Here is a 17,530-nt window from a genome sequence, read left to right as displayed (position 1 = left end):
TCTATGAACTGGGTGTTCGGCTATCCTTACACGTTCTGCTTCATTGCGACAATCTCATTACTACTTATCTTGTTGATAATCTAATTAATCTTTGCTCACACTCGTCACATTTAGCTTGACTATCACTTTATATGTAAAAAGGTTGGCTCTTGGTTGTCATTGTATTTATCTCTCTTCTACGTTTAACTTAGCATTTGTAAATTGGCCTCCTTTAATTCCTACACTACATGATTATTGTAAAAACATAAATCAAGGTAATACAAATGATTAGCATGCAGAGCACAAACAATTGCGTTGAGAGTATTTTGATTTACCAATCATTTGTGAGATCGAAGCAGCACCCTCTGATGCAGGTGAGATCGCAGCAGCAGCATCTGATGCAGTTAGGTGCTTCTGTGCTGCCATATGCCAGCTCACATCGCCGGTTAGTGAGTTTGGCAAACCGATTCTAACCGGCTGATGTAACAGCCACGTGGCACATGTTAGCTGGTAGCTTGCACGCAAAGAACAACATAAACTTTCGATTAAGAACTAATTTGGATTATTATCTTCCAAATCATGTACTGAGATAATACAAAGAGTTTTTATCCGATACACAATGAGTTAAAGAAAATCCTAATCATCAAAGAATTGACCTCCAAAATAATTACAAAACGAGTTCATTAATTCTAAACTCCGCTAAAACACAACGAAAAAAGAGAGAACGAGTTCCACCTCCCCTCCCGAACACAAACCACCCTTATATTTCATACCAATAAATAAAACAATTTTATTTTATTTTACTTTTATCCATAGGGACATTAGCGTGCGAGGTACGAAATTACTTTTTAAGAGAAAATAGAAAGATAGACAACTTACTTTTGCAATGGACTTGTAGCGTAAGAGCATTTACTTCTATACACGAGGTTTTGTGTCCGTTTCTTCGGTTGACAAAAATCTTGTGGGGAAATAAGGTTCAAATTCTTTACCAATAAATAGTTCACGGAATTTTAATACAGGAACATGAACGTCACTGTTTGTTGTAATTGATCCTCCAATGAGATCCTGATTCTGGGGTTTATACCCCCACGCACGAGCATATTCCTCCGTTTATTGTTTCTTGCTTGTGGGACTTAACATTGGTGCCTCACTTTTAACATGATTCCAATTTCTAAACACAACACAATAAATTTCTAGGTATTAAGAACACGGTTGGAAGTACTTTTAAAATTATTAAAAACGTTTTTAGATAAAATGGTTTTGGGTTTCAAAAGCACTTGAAATGATTCTTGAAAGAAACACTAGTTATGTGCTTTTTGCAGGAAGTATTTCAAATTCTTTTTCAAGGTTTACTTGCATTTATACTAAGAATTGGTTCAAAAAATATTTTTACCAAAAGTACTTTCAGTCATTTTAAAAACAATTCCCAACCAACTCTAATATTCCCATATATATTATTCTAGATCTTAGAGCTATGTGTTTTTTAGTTGTTTGTGCGGATCTTGTCCTCTTTAGTTTAGTCATTTAGAGTTGCCGGATTTGCGTTTTGTACACATCTTTAAGGTATTTTTAAAGTTATTTTAATAAATATCGTTATTTAAAAAAAAAAAATTAATCAAACACTATCGTTCTGAACTCAAAACTATTTCCAACAAAATAAACACGGGTCCCACATTATAAAAGGTCAAACAATTCTAATTATTCAAATTTCATTAATAAATTTCGTGACTTATTAAGCTACAAAGTAAATATTATATCTTGAAATTTTCTTGCAACATTCGATGATACATATAAAATTGCATGAGAAATACACTACGTCACATAAGAAAACTGAAAAAAAATATACCAAAAAATTTAACATACGAAAGTTGCACCTCAAATTTGTGTTCTATTAATTTAGAATAGAATAATGATAAATTATACTTGGATAATGAATGTATTCCAATGAGTGATCAATATAAGAAGTAAAAGAGTCGAGACGATGCGGGCTGGGCTCAATCAAGGCCCGAGTCTACCGGTCCAACAATCACATGCCCACTAAGTGTTCGAATTGATGTTGTCAACGAATACGTGTTCTATTTTTTGAATGAAAACGTGTTCTTAAAGTTTAATGAAAATACATACATATATCTAGACTTGGTCTCAAGGGAGGAAGAGGTAATATTGATTTGGTTCCATTGATAGAGAGTACAGTTACAACACAATTATCAGAGAGTACCAATTGGATGCATCTTTTTCGATGATTAAATTTGTAATCTTAAGAGAATAAAGAACAACACAACAATAATATCTCCCCTACATGGCCACCACAACAAAACACAAGAACTAGTCGTGCGGATCTGCCACAATAGATCAGTGGTGACATATTCGAAACTGAGGAACACACAATGCCAAATCACTAAAAAACTAGGTCACACAAACTGCTAGGCGGTACCAATTACAACTAAGTTGAGAAGGAAACAAACGTCGACTCATCTCCACAATGAAAAAGGACACGTAAGTCTTGACATTAGCAACAGCGCCATATAGATACACAACAATCATAACCCAAGTAAGGAGAATCCACACCAATTTGACCATTTATAAGGCTACCAAGCTATAGATCGAGCCACAGGCTACTGTGGGTTCGTCGTTGGTTCGTTGTGGTTCTGTAACATCGTTGACTTGATATGAATTTGTGACAGTTATGGCCAAGGAGCGCTGGAACGACTGATGAGCGCGTGTCCACCATGGAAACCAAGTGGAAGAAGGTGGTTTCGACCACAGGAGGATCCTCTATGGATCTTATTTGTAAGGATTCTGAGAATCTTCAAATCCTGTTCGTTCATCGTATATCGTACTGTTAATTTTCGTCAGGTACTATTTATATTTAATTTTAAATAAAAGTATTTAAAATTATGTCTGATCGCATGATGTATGATGAACAGACATGATTTGAGAATCCAGAAAGGATCCTCATTCATTTCGACCCACCATTAAGGGTGCAATTTGAGTTCAGCCAACCCGAACTCGCTCACGTCCAACACGAATTTAAACCCAAACAAGCGGGTTTTTTCTTAGTTATAACTCGACCGAACCCAACGTAACTTCAACCCATTCATTTGTTGGGTTGGGTGGGGTTGATTTGTTGCCTGCCCAAGCCCAACCGGATTTATCAACCCACTCTAACCTGATTAAACCCAAATGAACTGATGCACATATTACACCCAAGTCCAACAACCAACAACCTTTTATAATATTTGGTACAATTTCATTTATTGGCAAAGTTGATAGTGTGAAGCTTTTGAACATTGGGGTTTCATGGAGCACTAAACTTGATTCTATTTCTTAATTTGTAGGTCCTCATGTACTTTATTTTAAAGGATTATAATGATAGTTGTGAATATATGATATACAACTAACTATTTTTCTTATTTAATAGAGATGCAAATTGAATACGGACAACAAGACTTCAGTTCGGCGTTTGTTTATATTTGGATATGAAGTGTTGAGCTTTTTTTTCCCCTTTTTGTACAAGCTCTGGTATCTTCTATTTTTAATTCAAACTTTGCATGGTTAAAACTTGCGTATTTGGTTTCACTTTTAAGCGGATATCAATTTGTAGAATTGAATTGAAGTTTTGATTGATTTATAATACTGAGGTTAACTAGCCTTGATGCTATTTGGCTTAATTTTTTAAAAATTAAGTTGTTAAAGGATTAAACTAAAAAAAAGTTGGACAACCCAAACCCAACCAAGTAAACCTGAACCCAATTAAATTCAAATCCGAATAAACCTTAATGAAACTCAACTTGAACTCGAGCCCGAAATGTGAATGTTGGGTTAGGGTTGAGTTGACCCTCCAAACCGCCCAATTTGCTCGAGTTGCACCCCTACCCACCACAACCACAAATCGAACCCCAACTCATAGATCTATCTCAAAAATAGGGTGTAGAGATTGGGTTTGGGAGAGGAACTCCATCAAAACATGGAGGTTGCTCACAAAGCAAGGGTGAAGAGATGGAGAAGGGGAGCTGGGGGGTAGTGAAGGAAGGGAGAAGAAAAAGCATAAAAAATAGGAATGAGGCCTGTCGCCGATCCAAAGCCGTGGCAAGGAGCCTGCGGCTGGAGAGAAAAAAAAAACTTTAAAGAGTTTTATGTTTTTGTCATAGTGGGAGAGGAGAGAACAAATTTAATTTCAAAGTTGCATGTTTTGATTGGGTTCAAAAGTTACATAAGCAGATATAACACAAAAATATATAAATACTAGACTAGGCTAGTAATCTTTAGAGCAAGTACACTTGTTGCCAAAGGGCAATGTAGACCTGACATTCATGTCTTGTTTTCCGTGTTCGTATCGTTTTCATGTCATACCTGATATCTTAATGGGTTGTGTCGTGAAACATCCGTTAAAGTAAATGGGTAATATGATCCGACCTGAAATCGACCCGTTAATATTATCAAGTAATATGATTCGACATGTTACCCGTGAAAATAAATATATTTTAAATTAATAAATAATGAAAATGAAAAACAAAATTTGACCCAAAAAATATAAAACATAATACTGAATTAGTATATGCATACCACATTATCACATAAACATTACTTCAAAACATTAAAAAAAAAAAAAAACATTTGTCATTCAAGTATTACATATCTCAAAATAAGAGGCAAATGAAAAAACATTAGTACATTGCTACAAAACACCAAATGTTCAAGATTATGCAAAATGAAGAGAGCTGTGTTTCAACGTTGAGGATGCAATCATGAGCGTTTATATATGCTTTCACATTTTTTAGACTTGTACATTAATAATTATGAATTTTATTTATTTTGAACTCCCTTACAAATGCTATTCATGAGGGTTTGTGTGGTTCTAAATGGCAACGTACCCATTCTCAAAGTGTAGATGATGCAATCACGAGCGTTTGCCTATTTTTTTCACAATTTTCGCACTTGTATATTAATTATTATAATTTTTTCTAATGTCTTTGGTATTTTTAAATTATTGATATTTTTATTTTTAATGTTGTTATATTTTTTTTAATCTCACACTTTGCCTATAATATACTATAAAAAAATAAAAAAATAAATTTATATAAAATAATAATATAATAATACATATTTAATATACAATATATACATATACATATACACTATGGCTATTGTCTTTTATAGTAAGTTTTTTTAGTAGTTTAAAAAATTAAAATCATAACAATATTATTTTCTTAACATGTCGAAACGGGGGTACCCGCATGACATCCTTGTGTAAACCTGTTAAGGACATGTTATTAACGGGTTCTTATTGTGTGACTCGATAACAACCCTATTAGTTATCGTGTTAACTCAAAACCTGTTATTTTCGTGTTGTTTATGTATCGTGTTAACTAGTTGTGTAAGAAATTGTCAGGTTTAGGGCAACGACAAGGACTTGACAGATGCCCTTCAACCCAAAAAAAACACCTTCAGTGGATCAAATTGAAAAAGGCAAGTTGTGGGCTATGTGAAGCTCACCCAAAAGCCTGAGCAAGTTAAGCCCAACCTTGCACTAACGGGCAAGGTTGACGTCAGTCACATTTTTTATTTTGTGTCTAGCATGTGTAATACATGCGCAAATGGAGGAGAGGGCCGTCAACTTCTGCAACGGTGAACCCCTCTGCAACAGCTCTAATAGAAGAGCCCAAAGGCTCTATGGTGTGGCGCGATGAGAGCCATTGGATTTCCAATAGCCTAATAATCTGGACCGTTGGATTTCCAACAGTGAAAAAAATTGAAAAAATTACCATTGTGCCACATGGTATGTTCTTGTGGATTTGATTTCAGATGAGTAGGAAAATCAACAGTCACAATTAATCCAATCGTAAAATATTTAAAAAAAAAATAGAAAAATAATAATAAAAAAGGAGAAAACTAGGAATGTTTTTATTATTCTATAAATACCCAACCAACTTCTTTATTCCCCACAGCACAACTCAATATTTATTTTTACTAAATCTTCTATATTTGTTTTCTACTTTCCAAATCTCTTTTTTACCAAAAAAAAAAAAAAAAAAGAAAAGAAAAGAGAGTGAGAAGACAATTTGGTCGATTGGGAAAGAAGTTGCTTTATTTGAGGTTTGGGTGCATGTTACTCATGACTCGACCATGGAAAATGAGATGAGGGAACAACAAATGTGGAAGAAGATTCATGCACAATTGGTCGAGGAGATTGAAGACATTTATTTTTAAAATTAATTATGCTTGTTGTAATACTTTGATTTTGCCTTGTATTTGAAATAAACTATGGAGCTAGACAATATTTTTTATTTTCAAAAAACAAACTTACAAAGTTCACATTTAAACAAACTTAAACATATAGTCCCCTTATCCAATAGGTGGAGTTGCACAAAGCGCGTACTACTGAGAGTGAATAGTAACCGCGCCCTTGCCCTCCTAATACAGGTGAAACTTCTCTTTAGGCGTGTTCACATATAAAAGAGAGCTAAGTGCCCACAAGCGCGTGAGCAAATTCGGGTTGTAGATAACATTTAATCAATTGTTAGAAAATCGCGCGTGCGTGTCTGAATGACTGGCCTTAGCAAAATCCTAGCAATAATCAATGTTGCTGTTGAGCTAGGACTATCTGATAGAAGGTTCTTCTCCGAGCAAACGTTCCTCGAAAATGGCTTCACATAGAGCATTCTCATGAATCAACAGACGACCACCATCTTCAACTTCATGGTACTTAATCTGGATACATACAGAGCAACTTACAAGCCTGCAGAAAAATGTTACAGTGCCAAAGAAATGACGTGAATCAGATTACGGTATATTTCCGCTCTGAAGATGACTTTCGAGACAGCAGACGTGTACAATCATGCCGAACAACTTATGAATTCTTTGTGCCAGAGAAGTAAGCTGATGATTAAGTTTTACATTGCAATAAAATACAGAAGATCTTTATATGTAATACACATTGCAGCATTCAAGAAAGACTTACTACTTAGGGAGTTCATAATCCAAGCAAAAGTGCCTTCAAAACGGCTTCACATTGATTCTTGTCGAACATCAGAAAATGCCCAAAATCAGGAACTTCGTGGTAACGAATCCAGGGAAGCTCCTCTGCAATATAACGGTTTAGTTTATAAGGAATGATCCTGTCCTCATAGCCTTGCCAAATGTGAACTGATCCCTCGTTGTCAGGGAAGGGATTGCTGAGATCCAAGGGGTCGAATTCCCATTTTCCATAACCAGCCAGTATGTCTCGGAACAGTGATTCATGCTCTCCTTGCTGCATAATCTTTTCCTGAATTTGTAACATAAACAAAAGATACTGATGGTTACCAAGCAATTAAGAACATCCCATGTCTCTCAACTCTCATGTTTCGGTAGCAAAGGAATAATCTCAAGACATCAATGACACTAAAAGATTTGAGATTGCATCACATACGCTGGTTATAGGTAAGTGTCTTCTCCTCTGAATTATAGTTTCAATAAGACGATAAAATTGAGTACAAAAAATGGTTGCAAAATTAAGTCAGCTTAGATAATTGCTGCAGCAGAAGATTAATAATTTTGGCTAGCGTTCGACACTACTAAAACCAAATACTGAATGCAGGCCATCCTCCCACTTTCAAGTTTTAAGGTAAAATTTTGTTTTCAGTAATTGCCCTGATAACATAACCCCTAAGCTGTGAGTTCAAATCAGAGAAATGATGTGTTTGAATATAAAGAGCTTAAACAATCTTAAACCAACAAAATATAGCATTGAAAGATTTGAACCTCAAATTGTAATTGCAAGAGGGAAAAAGAAAATTGGTCGATCTAGTACTGTGCGCAGACAATGAGAAAATTTGAGTACCTGACCAATAGTTGGTGTTTCTGAGAGTTTCTGCAACATCTCTAAATCTTTCGGGCAGAAAATTGCGTTATTCCCAGCCAAGATACTTAGTGAAGGGAACCATTTCTGGGTCATCCACCAATGCAATAACCAAGGAGTGTAATGTGCAACTCGGAATGTCCATTGGTCTGATAGCTGCAGCTTACCAAGGGATTCTCTTAATAGATCAGCAGGAAAGTGACGCCACCAGTAGTTCACGAAAGGAACTACCAGGGAAGCTCCAGACAATCTGCAAATAATGTATCACAGTATCAGTAATATTAGATACAAGCTTTCCTAACATAAAAGAGAGAGATTGACATTAAATTTTGTTGAAAATAAAACATAGGCAAAACTCGTAGTCTGGTAGTTAAACTAGGTATCATGCCTGTGTGGTATGTATTTCAAGCAACTCCAAACAGGGTAAGCTCCCATTGAGATTCCGATTACATAAAATTTAGACCCAATCAGCAACTTGTCAGCTAGCTCTTGAATATCAAAAGCTTCGCTCTTCACAGAACGTGAAGGATATGGATCACTCTCTCCATAGCCAGCTCTGTCGAAGAACAGGAAATATATCCTTAACTCCTCTATGAGTTCCTGACAAACAAAACCGAACAGAAGGCATTCCACTTGTATCAAAGAAGGAATGAGTGAGAGGTGCACTAATGATGCACTATAAATGCAAATATTTAAATCCATCACATCTTCCAAATCCAAATTGAGGTAGAGAAGACCAGAGAGGAGTTCAACATTAGCATTCATGTCTAGTGCAGATGATCACCAGTTATTCATTTTATTCAAATCTTGGCATACTCCAACATATGACATAACATCGGCATGCTTCAATAATTAGTTATATTCCTCACAATACAGTAACCAATTACAGTGAGATCATTTCCTTTTCCTAATATTCCATGGAACATAAATGAGTGCTCCTACCTACCCATCATATCAACTCAATGTTGCAGCATATCCATCTCAGATTGATAAAAGTTATAACAACTAGTGCAGGACTGAAAATAAGTGTTGGTTCATACTTGAGTGACAGGCAAACTCATATCTTTGGAACTTAAAAAGCCATGAATGACGATGATCTTGTGTTTCGCCTCTTCTTTTGGAACTCCAAATTCCCTGTAAGCCAAATGCCTACCATCACTGAGTTTTACTCTAGGAGAAGTGACAGGAGGACCGTCCGGCGATCCACATATTTTGGGAGGGGGAGGCTTTAGTGCCTGATAAGCCCATCCAAGAAGACCCACAGTCAAAGCTATTGCTACTGGTCCAATCATTTCTGGGAGAAAATAGTACCAGAGGGTCTACCATGTTAGTAGCACAATCATTGAACAAATATATAGATAATATTTGCTTTTGCTGTGTGGTACGACATGATAAATCGTTGCAAGAATTATAGATTGGATACCTTGGTAATTTGGTTTTAAAATTTATACACCAAAAAAATATGGAATGCATCTCAGTTTATTAGTTATGTACTTTTACAAAACCTAAATAGAAGCAGCAGAAATGTTGGTAATATACGGCATCAGATAAAATTCTACTGAAGGAACAAGAAAGTATATCAATTTCGTTCACAAAGATTAACAATTATCTCAAATACAAAAGTGTTCATATCTTTTGGAACAATCAAATGCAGGTAAGTAAGAATTTTAGCAAACTACGACAACCCAACTAGCAAAAATAAAAGAGGAGGGCTAGTGGAAATACCCTTGTGGCCCTCCTCATTCAGGTTCGAGGCTTCCCCCACCCTCTTTCCCCTCAGAACCCCATCTAACCAGCAAAAATTGAAAATAATAATAAAAAAGAAAGAAAATAGGAAACTGACCTGAAAAATAGAAAAGAAGTCGGTCTGGTCTTGCTCTGTTCCAGCCTTTTCTGAAGCAGCTGATACCTTGTTGCTCAACCGACCCAGCAAGTGAATTTTAAAGAAAGTAAAAAAGAAAGAAACAAATAAATCCCAAAATCCTGGAAGAAATCAAAACCCCACCTCAAAAAAATGAAAAGAAAGATATTGGGAAAATTGCTGTGTTTCTGGAGTGAGGACTTATTGCTGGAATATTGCTCATTCCACCTATTTCTTCCCTTTAAAATGCAGCCAGTAAGTACAGACAACACATGTCACTGTGAAGAAGAAGACCCACAAGAAAAATTGAACCGCAAAATGGCATGCAATAATGCCAATCAATTATGTTTTATATACTTTTAGAGGAAACCACAAAATGACATGCAATAATGCCATTCAATTATGTTTTATTTACTTTCAGAGGAAATCAGGGTGAGACGTGAAAGACTTGCCATTTTAATGCCTGCCCTTTCATCATCTCTTGATTTTCATTGGGATACTGACAGGTGAATACAATCGAGTCGTAGAGCTGGTGAGAATTGTGTCAAAAACAAAACCAGACAAATATTCCAACTAAGAAAAATCCAGACATTCAAATAAAATTGAGGAAAATGATTTCCGTTTTCTCCTTCTACAAAACTTTGATTTTTTAATCCAACAGTTAGAAGATAAAAGAGAAGTATGGGAGAAAAAAAAAAAGAGTGCGGAAATCATTTCTTTAACACCAATTGTATAGTACTGAAGCCTGCTCAATGCCTTTTTTTTTTTTTAATCACATATGAAAAAGGTTCAATGGAACAATATTTTCAATACATAAACACTGTTGCCCATACGCTAACTAAAACTGCAATACAAGAAATCATGTAGTGCAGTTTTAATTAGTTGTGGGACCCATACCTCATAGATATCGGAACAACATACATGGACAAGCGAATTGGATCATCAGTGACTCTGTATATATAAGAGGAAGCTCTCCCTCTTCCTCTCTCTCTGCCACATCTGTCCAAATCGGTAGTCGCTGTCCTCTCAACCATGCATAGCATTCTCAATGTATGGATCAATGGCAATGGAACTGAACCCGCGTCTCTGCGGCAATGTACCATGTTAGAGCAAGTCTAGCGTTGTTGGTTGCTCGGGGGACGGGGGAGAGAAAAGGGGCCTGAGGCCCTGTGGGCCGGCTCCAACGTTGGAGAGCCCGGGTGGAGGTGGAGGCCCGAGCTCCAGGCCCGTGGAGAATTGCCAGCCCGAGAGCCCGAGAGCCTGAGGCCCTGTGACGCCAGCGCTGACGTCAGCCTAGCGTCAAGCCTTTTTTAATTTTTTTTCTATCAAGCGCGTGCACCCCACTCGAGCGTGGGGGCGTGTCGCCGACACAAAATCAGAAAAAAAATTGCTTTTTCAGTTACCGTTGGGAAGCCAAGTGGCTTCCCACGGTCCGTTCGATCTCAACGAATCTTTAATTTGGACCGTTCGATCTCAACGGTCAAAAAAAAAGAAGTCTTATTTAATATCCACCGTTCGATCTGAGATCAACGGTGGATATTAATATGCTTTATAAATAAAAAAATAAAAGAAAAAATAGTTTTAAAATTAAGAAAAGTTACCGTTGTGACACGTGACACAATCTGGAGTGTTGGAATTTAAATTTTTTTATATCCAACGGCAGAGATTAATTAGTTGAATAAAAATTTAAAAAAAATTGTAAAAAATTCAAAAAAAAAATCTGAATTTTTTTAAAAAAAATTGTTTTTACATTTCTATAAATACCTTCTCATTATCATCTACCTTACACAACAATTTCATATTTTCTCAACTACTTTCAATCACATTCCTTTCTTTGTCTCAAAGTTTCAATCCATTTTTTTTCAACAAAATGACCACTGGTGCAGGTATGAATTAGTTGCTTCTTGAAGATGTTGCGTTGTGTACTAGCTGGGTTGTACTCATAGTTCGCTTACAGGTAATGAGATGCAGTTGCGAGAAATGTGGAGTCTTATTCATATCAATTATCTTGAGAAAATTGGTGGGAAAAGAACCAAAGAATCAATGTCCAGTCGTTGAAAATTACTTAGCCAATCGTTTAGTACGTGGAGAGACGCCTTGGCACAAGCTAGTAGTAGTAACACATGTCACTATGAAGAAGAAGACCCACAAGAAAAATTGAACCGCAAAATGGCATGCAATAATGCCAATCAATTATGTTTTATTTACTTTTAGAGGAAACCACAAAATGACATGCAATAATGCCAATCAATTATGTTTTATTTACTTTCAGAGGAAATCAGGGTGAGACGTGAAAGACTTGCCATTTTAATGCTTGCCCTTTCATCATCTCTTGATTTTCATTGGGATACTGACAGGTGAATACAATCGAGTCGTAGAGCTGGTGAGAATTGTGTCAAAAACAAAACCAGACAAATATTCCAACTAAGAAAAATCTAGACATTCAAATAAAATTGAGGAAAATGATTTCCGTTTTCTCCTTCTACACAACTTTGATTTTTTAATCCAACAGTTAGAAGATAAAAGAGAAGTACGTGAGGAAAAACAAAAGAGTGCGGAAATCATTTCCTTAACACCAATCGTATAGTACTGAAGCCTGCTCGATGCCTTTTTTTTTTTTTTTTTTTTAATCACATATGAAAAAGGTTCAATGGAACAATATTTTCAATACATAAACACTGTTGCCCATAAGCTAACTAAAACTGCAATACAAGAAATCATGTAGTGCAGTTTTAATTAGTTGTGGGACCCACACCTCATAGATATCGGAACAACATACATGGACAAGTGAATTGGATCATCAGTGACTCTGCATAAATAAGAGGAAGCTCTCCCTCTTCCTCTCCCTCTGCCACAGCTGTCCAAATCGGTAGTCGCTGTCCTCTCAACCATGCATAGCATTCTCAATGTATGGATCAATGGCAATGGAACTGAACCCGCGTCTCTGCGGCAATGTACCATGTTAGGAAAATTACATGTCCGTTTGATCACGTTGCATCCTGCATACGTCTGCCCCGTGAATTAGTTGCCATACCATACAAGTCTTCTGTCATGTGGTTTACAAATAGGCTAACAAAAATTGTACTACCAAAAGTCTTTGCAGGAGCAGGAACCATTCTCAAAACAGTGGAAACGGTTTTGGTCTCTCACAACAACTCGGCAATTGTAAATGCGAGAAACCAGTTTGATAAACGAATGGCAATCACAGCAAACCCTTAAGTTTTTCACTATATGAATAGGAGCTCCGTTGCTAGTGTTTATTAGTCCAAATGCAAGTGCCATCTTCTCGCTGTGAAGGGTAAGTGAGCTCTCTTTGTTTTCCTCTTCAATATCCAGAAGAACTTGAGTCAGGTCAGGCTTATATCCTTCCAATTTCAACCTAGAGACCACCTCTTCTATCTTCGAAAGAACCTCGACGTTACATTTAACATCCATTTCCTTTCCCACAAGAAATTCATGAACCTTCCCGTTCACAAGGATTGAACTGGATCCGGGAATCTTTCTCACTCCTCTTTGTCTCATCATTAATCTGACCTTGCGCACATCATCCCATCTCCCAACTTTGGCGTAAATATTTGAGAGGAGAACGTAACAACTTGAGTCTTCGGGAGCTAACTCTATGGCCTTCAAGGCAGCACTTTCCCCAATTGCTACATCACCATTCTGCACACAAGCGCTGAGAATAGCTTTCCAAACAATAACATCAGCCTCCATGGGCATATTCTGTACAATCTCAACAGCATCATCCAACTGCCCACCTCTACCTAAGAGATCAATAATGCATCCATAGTGCTGAATTGTAGGGATGATTTTGTACTTCTCCTGCATGAGTTTAAAACAAAACTTGCCCTCTTCAACTAGACCTCCATGACTACAAGCACTCAACAGTCCTAAGAAAGTGATCTCATCTGGCTTGATTTCTTTTGTTTTCATGTCAAGGAATACCTCCAGAGCTTGATGACCAAGCCCATGCATTGCAAGGCCGGAGATCACACAGTTCCAGTCCCCGACATTTTTATAATGGGATACCTGTTTGAAGACATGATAGGCATTTTCTATATGTCCACATTTCGCATACATGTCTATAAGAGCCGAAGCAATAAACCCAGAACTCAGCTTAATCTTATTTGTCAAAATGTAAGTATGCACCCATTTGCCTTCGTCAACAAAACCCAACTCGGTGATGGCTGATAGAACACTAACAAGAGCAGGGGCATCAGGTTGAATTCTGACATTCAATATTTCCCTAAATAAACCCAATGCTTCCTTCGGACGGTGATTGAATACATATGCTGAAACCATTGATGTCCAAGTAACCACGTCTTTTTCATTCATAGACCTAAAAACCTGCTCTGCAAGCTCACACTTCCCACTCTTCCCATACCCATCAATCATCGCATTGCACGAAACCAAGTCCCTTTCGGGCATCTTATTGAAAAGCTCATGAGCCAAATCAATCTCCCGCACCCTCAAACAACCTGTAATCAGTGAATTCCAAGAAATTACATCTCTCTGATGCATTTTATCAAACACCCTCTTTGCCAATTCAATCTCTCCCAGCTCCGAGTACATCCTGATCAATGCGTTCGCCACATACATATCAAACAACAACTGGGTTTTCAACACTTGGCCATGAACTTGCCTCCCCTCCTCCAAAGCCCGCGACTTGCCGCACGCTTTCAGTACAGCAGGGATCGAAAATTCGACGCCATCCAAACTTTTCAAAGAAGAGAGCATATGCGCATAGAGAACTACAGCTTCCAACGGATTCGCACTGTCAGAAATGTGCCTTATGAGTGTGAAAAACATGAAGGGATTGGGGTTTTCAATTCGACGAAAGACCGAAAGGGCGTGCTCCAGGCCGCCAGAGAGAGAACAGGAGGATACGAGTTTGTTTATGATCAAATTGTGGGTAACGAGGTTTGTTTTGATAATGTGGGCGTGGAGTTGCCGGAGTTCAGACATTGTTCTGCATTTCTCAAACGTTGGGAGGGTTTGGGCGACAAGCATACAGGGAGGGCTGCCGCTGGTTGCCATGCTACTCAAAAATAGACACGGGCTGAAGCTTCCCGCTTTACTCTTCAATCAAAGCTACTGTACAATTAGCAGTTACCGCCTAAAAGGTACTGTATTGTTATTTTCGGGTAACCCGCATTTTACACCTAATGCTGGTGTTCCTCCGTTTGGAAATCTACTTGTCCCCCATTTCTGATTAACATATATTTGGCGTATGAACTTCATATTCGAAACCGTTTATTATCTTTATCATCATCTAAAAATCACATTTACAAAAAATTATTCAATTTTAATATCGTTTAGTCATCCATACGTGTCAAACAAGGAATTGGATCTCATCCTCATATCCCCACATCTTAGCCATTCATTGTGTATCATGCGGTCAGAAGTCATTCGACTTTTTATATTTAAAATTAAACACAAATAGTATCTGACGAAAACTGACCGCACAATGTACGATAAACGGCTAGGATGTGGGTATCCCTAGGGTCCCCACAAAGTTGATCCGGAGAGGATCCTCTTCCGTCAAACAAATCAACGGTTTTAATAACAAGTAACATCTTTATGATGAACTGTCTATTTGTTTAATGCATATGAATGACTAAAAGATATCCAAATTGAATGATTTTTTGCACATATGATCTTTAGATGATGGTAAAGAGAATAAATGGTTCAATTTATTTTATCCTTCTTAAAATAGGATGAAGTCATTGTGGCCTATTTTACTGAAAGAGTGCGGCAAAGAGAGAGAGAAATGGACAATGGCTTGAGGAATTATGTGATGGTATTCCTCATGCCTTGTGCCTTTATTTATATTAATAAAGGAGGGAAACTTATTCCCCAACAAATACAATTATACCTAGGAAACTATTTAAAAGATATTGTAGAATCCTACACATAATCTACTAGAATTTGCACAATCACATTCCTAACTAATTTAGGACTTCAACACTCCGCCTTGAGTGTGTAAAAACTCATGTAAATGCATCACATCTTCATATGATGATGTAGAAATAGTTGATGAAGTCATTTTATCTAGTTGGCACAAATGTGAGTCTCAAAACGTATGGAAGAATGCATAGGTAATAAAACTTACAAAATCAATTTGCTATGGTAAAACCCAAAGTGGAATAAAAACCCATAGTCTAAGGAGAAAAATGAGAAGTTACAAGTCAAAACTAAACACTTTCAGGACACAAGTAGACACACACAAGGATATGATTAGCCCAGGATGGGTGCCACATTGAACCCTCATCAAGTAGCAAAAACACAGTGAGAAAATGCTCCTAATCGAAAGCAAAAAGAGTACATTTAGTTTAAGTGAGTATACATCTTACTCCCCCTAAGTTTGACAAAACTTTTAAATGAGATAAGTACGCATACCAATTCCTCAAACAAGCTTTTGCAAGGTTGACTTCAGCAGTGACTTCATGAAGAGGTTAGCAAGGTTGTCTTGGAATCAAATTTGCTTGGTACATTTACCAAGATTTGGACTATCAATGTAATTGCACTTTATGATTGCTCCGCGAAGCTGTTTTGGGGTGAACATGGAGAATTCGTTGTTCAATTGCAAATCCAAAAAACATGCAATACGCCACGAAACATCTTCAATATAAACACTTTAGCATTATCTAGTCTTCCAGACTCTATGAGATAAACATGGTGATGAGTCTTTAAGGTAAAAATCAGCCAGGAAGTTAGCAACAATATGTGGGCAAACATGTGACTAGTTCGTGACACATCAACCAAAACCATAAGTATTTACATGGTCCCATTTTGGTTGGATAGTCCACAACTATTCCCTTGAATTCGCTGTGAAAAGAGGGCCATGTACTATCTTTTCTAGGGATAATATTTAAATCCAATTTCCCCAATGAGTAGGCTTGGAAAAGTGTGTTATTGGCAACAAGATCCTTACTTTAGGTAAGGAGATGCTTCGTATAGTATGAGGCATCATATCTTGACCTAAGTGTCCCAAACTATCGTGCTAAAGTAAGTAAACAGCTCGAATCACCCGGTTTCAGGCTGACCACATGTGACACTTCTCAATTTTAAGGCAATCGATTGGCTCTAATACATAGCTTCGAGCTTCATATTTTGGAAGTGGTGCAATATTCCACATTTTGTTCAGTGGTTTCATTCATGATCATTGTTCTCTCAAATTTCTTTAAAACTTAATGACGTTCTTTTGGAACGTACAGAATATAAGGCCTCTTTAATGGAAATTAGTATCATTTACAATGAGGAGTGGTGCCAAGGCCCTTAATTAGGTTGGATAGACTTGAAGTCGTTGCTAGATGGATGATTAAGGTATAAAGTTAGTGTACATAATTACACATTCATCTAGACAACTAACTTTCTCACATTTATACCTAATCATGTGTTTAATTGAATTCGGTCATATGTATACAAGAAACGTAATTCAATTAACTTATATTTGAGGACAATATTCATAACGTCATCTAGAACTGAAACGAACACCAAACTTGAATTTGGAAACATAGGAAATTGTTCATAGACTAAACCAAAATTTACTAGGGGGTTCGGCCAACATGGCTTTAGCATGTCAAAATTCTGCTCTCCTAAACGTGTTAAGTGGAACAAAAGTACTATCACAGATTGACTATGGGAATAGTCTTGGAAATATGCCTTAAAGCCAATCATAAGATGATATGTTATGAACATTTCACATATTTACTTCATTATATATATATATATATATATATAAGATTCCTCTGTATAGATGTCATCATCTACATCCAGAAAGCCGTATGCTTCAGAAGAAGCTTGTACAGTTTGGGAAAGTCCAAGGTGTGGATGCAAATTTCCGCCGT

At 37.0% G+C, this 17,530-nt stretch overlaps 2 protein-coding genes across 3 annotated transcripts; both read right to left on the bottom strand.

Moving 5' to 3' along the window:
* Positions 1-6,250: 6,250 nt before the first annotated feature.
* On the bottom strand, positions 6,251-10,019 carry LOC103942131. Of its 2 annotated transcripts, none has more exons than XM_048588907.1 (6): positions 9,663-10,019; positions 8,860-9,113; positions 8,208-8,419; positions 7,802-8,069; positions 6,941-7,246; positions 6,251-6,690 (listed from the first exon to the last, which is right to left on the bottom strand). In XM_048588907.1, the coding sequence occupies exons 2-5, from the start codon at positions 9,109-9,111 to the stop codon at positions 6,953-6,955; spliced, it is 1,026 nt and encodes a 341-aa protein (XP_048444864.1). In that variant the 5' UTR covers positions 9,112-9,113; positions 9,663-10,019; the 3' UTR covers positions 6,251-6,690; positions 6,941-6,952. The 2 variants fall into 2 exon arrangements, with proteins under 2 accessions (XP_048444864.1, XP_048444863.1); XM_048588906.1 differs by having other exon boundaries at positions 6,251-6,718; positions 9,663-10,018.
* Positions 10,020-12,764: 2,745 nt separating this feature from the next.
* Positions 12,765-14,717, bottom strand: LOC103942132 (pentatricopeptide repeat-containing protein At1g08070, chloroplastic-like). Its single transcript, XM_009352343.3, has one exon. It carries the CDS (start codon positions 14,715-14,717, stop codon positions 12,765-12,767), a length of 1,953 nt encoding a protein of 650 aa, XP_009350618.3.
* Between the last annotated feature and the right edge of the window lie 2,813 nt (positions 14,718-17,530).

The sequence above is a fragment of a genome, unplaced genomic scaffold (genome assembly GCF_019419815.1).
Source record: "Pyrus x bretschneideri cultivar Hongxiangsu unplaced genomic scaffold, Pyrus_bretschneideri_v1 Contig29, whole genome shotgun sequence".
Classification (NCBI taxonomy): Eukaryota; Viridiplantae; Streptophyta; class Magnoliopsida; order Rosales; family Rosaceae; genus Pyrus; species Pyrus x bretschneideri.
This window is presented reverse-complemented; position numbering and strand designations above follow the sequence as displayed.